This window comes from Dendroctonus ponderosae, unplaced genomic scaffold (genome assembly GCF_020466585.1).
Source record: "Dendroctonus ponderosae isolate FM_Combo_2020 unplaced genomic scaffold, Dpon_F_20191213v2 Dpon_F_20191213_1, whole genome shotgun sequence".
NCBI classification, from domain to species: domain Eukaryota; kingdom Metazoa; phylum Arthropoda; class Insecta; order Coleoptera; family Curculionidae; genus Dendroctonus; species Dendroctonus ponderosae.
Genome location: NW_026017110.1, coordinates 31,276,033 through 31,279,816, shown reverse-complemented (window position 1 = coordinate 31,279,816; position 3,784 = coordinate 31,276,033). Strand labels below are relative to the sequence as shown.

Genomic DNA, 3,784 nt, shown 5'->3' with positions numbered 1-3,784 from the left:
ATACCGCAAAGCAGTTGGTGGGACCTCCACAACCAGTACGTAAAAATGAACTGCTAGGTCTCAGCAGGCAAAAAATAAGGAGGATAGTGGCCTTTCTAACAGGACACGCCCCCTGTAAAAAACACCTCTTCAGGATGGGACTGAGCGATCAATCGACCTGCAGGGGTTGCGAATTAGAGGACGAAACTACTCTGCATGTTATGCGAAGACTCCTGGGAGGGGATGAAATTCCACCAGACCAGATCATGCGAACTCCCCTCAAGATTCTTCTGGAATTCATTAAATATACAGGGATAATGAGGGAGTAAAATTACGAGGGCACAATAGGACAGAAATGACCGCGTTGCAAGGCCAAACACCACCTCGGCGGTGAGGAAAGGGTTTTAGTGGGTAAACAGCTTAGCTGGAGTCCCACACAACCCAGAGCGACAGACCACCAGCTCTGGGAGTGCATAAAAGAGCATTTCCCAAACCTCACCGAAAAAAAAATGTGCGATGTGCTGTACATAGTTAGTAAAGGCGTCCCAGTCAATGTCTATAGTTAACTGATAGACATTTTTTATGAAGTTTTCGATTAATTTTAAAAATTTTAATTGGGTTATCGACCGAGCTGAGTTTCTTATTGCTAAATTACGGGCGATGTGTCTGGAAACAGCGATTTTGAAAATGTAAGATGTTGGTAGTGGAAGTGAGTGAATCAGGGGAGAAATTTGGAGATCTTTTCCTTTGGATAGTTTATAGTACCCCTTCACTGTTAGACCTTTTATAGCCTTATATAGTACGTTTGCTGTTCTGTACGTGGTTTATGGGTTTTGATTGAAAAGGTTTTATAATCTGTAGTGGTAATAGCTACTTTTGAGATTCATCGGCTGATATTAGTTGGATTGAATTTTTGATGATTATGGCGGTGCCTCTGCATCGTGTGGGTTTGTTGGCAGTATATGAAATAATTAGTCAGTATAGAAATAGTCTGAGGAAGGTTTCCTGGCTGGTAAGGGATGACTACATCTTTTTCTCTCAAGTACGTGTCAAATTCTCAAACTTTTAGGGTAAAACGATGCGGAAGTCCACGAGACGATATGACCACCTGATGAATTAATGCGATTATCATTATCTTATCATTTTTCAGGAGCAAATTTCTGACATTTTTTCATTGCCAAATTTTTTTCCATTTTAGCAGCCTGGATTCTGATTCCGACATCAGGAGCAATGGTAGGATTTTGGGATAGAAGTTGTTTGGTTGGTTGGAAATGTTTTTGTGGTCGGAATTGGGTTTGATTGATTAGAATTTGGCGGTCTTTTCGGCAAACCAAATCTCTGCTTCTGCGAAGTTTCGTTCTGTAGGGTGTAATTTGGGGTTTTGCAGGGCCGGATTAATTTGTGGTAGGGCCCGGGTCTAAGATCCCTGCAGGGGCCGTTTTCTAAAAAAAAGGTCCGATATCACCTCCTTGTCGCGACATTTTGAAAAGCCACAATCCCTTGGACGGGGGCCTGGGGGTACGATTGCCGTGATATAGATAGATATGATTGGTTGTCAATTGTTAAGCAGAGAAGTCCTGCAGGAATATCAGACACTTATAAGTGTCTGATATTCAAACCTATAGACCTATAGGTGGTTCCAGATTATGCCAAAAGTTCATGTTGTATCCCAGAAAGAACTAAATGACTTTTTTATCCAACCAACAATCCTTAAGGAAATGTTGGCAGTTTTCTCAAACATGTTTTAATTTCACGAAATTTTAGATTTGCGTGTTTTTTGGAGTTGCAAAGGGGGGATCATGACCCCCTGAATCCGCCCTTGACAGCATTTGGCTGGGAGGTTGCATATATGAATATCCAGAATAGTGAAGTAAATTAGGAGTTTGCGACATAGTGTTCAAGAGTGTTCGGTTTTTATTCATATCAAGGATGTTTTTTTATAGGTATAGGACTTTAAACTGAAATAAAACTCATAAAAATAATTTTGACATTTTGAAAAAGCAATTGTACGCTATTACTGACATTTGACTGACAAAATTTGAGAGACGAATTTAAGGTTTCAAGAAGGCAAAGGCCTAAAAGAACGTTGATTTTAAAATCATGAGTTTGTATAAATTTTAAATCTGATGATGGCGCGAATCCGAATCGTAATAAAATAAACGATGTTCAAAATTTGACTTCACACTTTGAGTGAGACCCAGGAAAGATGAGAATATCATTACGATCATTATAATGGCATACGATTTTTTTTCGCTTTTTTGCAAACTCAAAATGATTTTTTTTTTAGTTTAAAGGTCTAAAGCTCTAAAAACCATCATTTATTACCATTTCTTTTACTCTAACGCTAAATTGAGCTGCGTACTCTGGTCTGAAATCACTGACGAACGTACCTGATATGTCGTTTTCATTCATTCATCATTTATTCACTAAGTAATTAACTTTAGGATTTGAATTAAAATAAGCGAAATGATCATTCAAATCAATTGCTAAGTTTACAAAATTTATAGAAAAAGGGAATCCGAAAATTATACATCTTTTTGGCACACTTTTCTATTTACAAATTACAAATAAAACCTAATTTCAAACGTAAACCCGAAATGTGGTTAAAATTTTAAATTCTTTTCACGGAAAAATTTTGTGTTTTTACCAGTCCATCAGAATCATCAATAAATATTATTGATTATAACACTGGTTGTCTGGCAAGATAACAGAAAGTCGATTTAAAAGGGGTAAACAGTCGCAGCTTTAAGTTGTTATTGTCTTTTGCGGGTCATCGCCTATGCAGCTTGGCTATTGGTTGCGCCAAAGCAGGTTTTCAGCAATTTAAACAAAATAAAATTGCTTAAAAGCTGTGACCAGTCTTCTGTTTAGTTAGATAATCGCGTCAAGGCGCCAAGAGAGAGTTCTGAGGAAATACCTATATTATTCTAGTCTGAATGTAAATTTGTAGTGGTGATAGTGCTAAAATGGATGCTAAAAGCAAATATCTTTTGACCAATAATAACTGGTGAGTGTGGATTTTTAACAATATTCCTTTATGTTAATTGGATATTGACTTGATTTGAAAAATGTGTTTTGATCTTTTTTGAAATTCTAAGCGATGAAAATTAACTTAAAACTATAATTTATATGGGGTTAAGATAAAAATAGGTTATCTAAGTTCCAAATAAATATAAAAGATTTAGATTGAACAAGTTTTATGAAGGTCGTGACATCGTGACTCCATTAAACATCGCAGAATGTTTTTTTTGCTGCAGAGTGTCTTATGCCAAAGTGCAACAATTCAAACTTTATAATTACTCCTCATCACCTAATACTAAGATCTGATTTTTAGTCGATTAATTGAATAAAAAATGGTCATATTGTATAATTGATCAAACTAGTCTGAATGAGTATCGGACTTTCTTGTACAGTAATTTACTGTATTATACTACACTGAACTGTTTTAAAAATCAATTAGATTGCTTGTTGATCTGAAACTTAATTTCTTTTTTGGCTTTTTTATTTTCAGAATTTTACGGGTTTCGATTTAAAAATCTGAACGATTCGTGTTCCTATACGGATTATTGCTGATTTATGCGTATATACAGGGTTGCTCATTAGTGCGTCAAAGTGCGATATCTCAGTAAATATGAAGTTTACAAGAAAATTCGTCCAACAAAAGTTTTTCACGTTCAAAAGGTCCACATTCTAAAATTACTTTCCAATATAGGGTGCATCATAAACGTGTGGTAGTTACCAACTCTGGTTTTTTAAATGAAACCCCCCCTTTTTTTTGTTATTTTCAGATTGGCCGTTCAATTTT

General features: G+C 36.1%; 2 protein-coding genes across 2 annotated transcripts in view; both read left to right on the top strand.

Moving 5' to 3' along the window:
• The window catches only part of LOC109540805 (elongator complex protein 4), a 27,854-nt gene that overhangs the window by 20,507 nt on the left and 3,563 nt on the right, over positions 1 to 3,784 (top strand). The window lies entirely within an intron of this gene.
• Positions 2,735 to 3,784, top strand: part of LOC109540797 (ATP-binding cassette sub-family G member 4) — a 70,542-nt gene continuing 69,492 nt past the window's right edge. Inside the window, exon 1 of the mRNA XM_048669272.1 lies at positions 2,735 to 2,986. Coding sequence (XP_048525229.1) covers positions 2,946 to 2,986 — 41 coding nt within the window. The 5' untranslated portion in view covers positions 2,735 to 2,945. The remainder of the gene's footprint in view (positions 2,987 to 3,784) is intronic.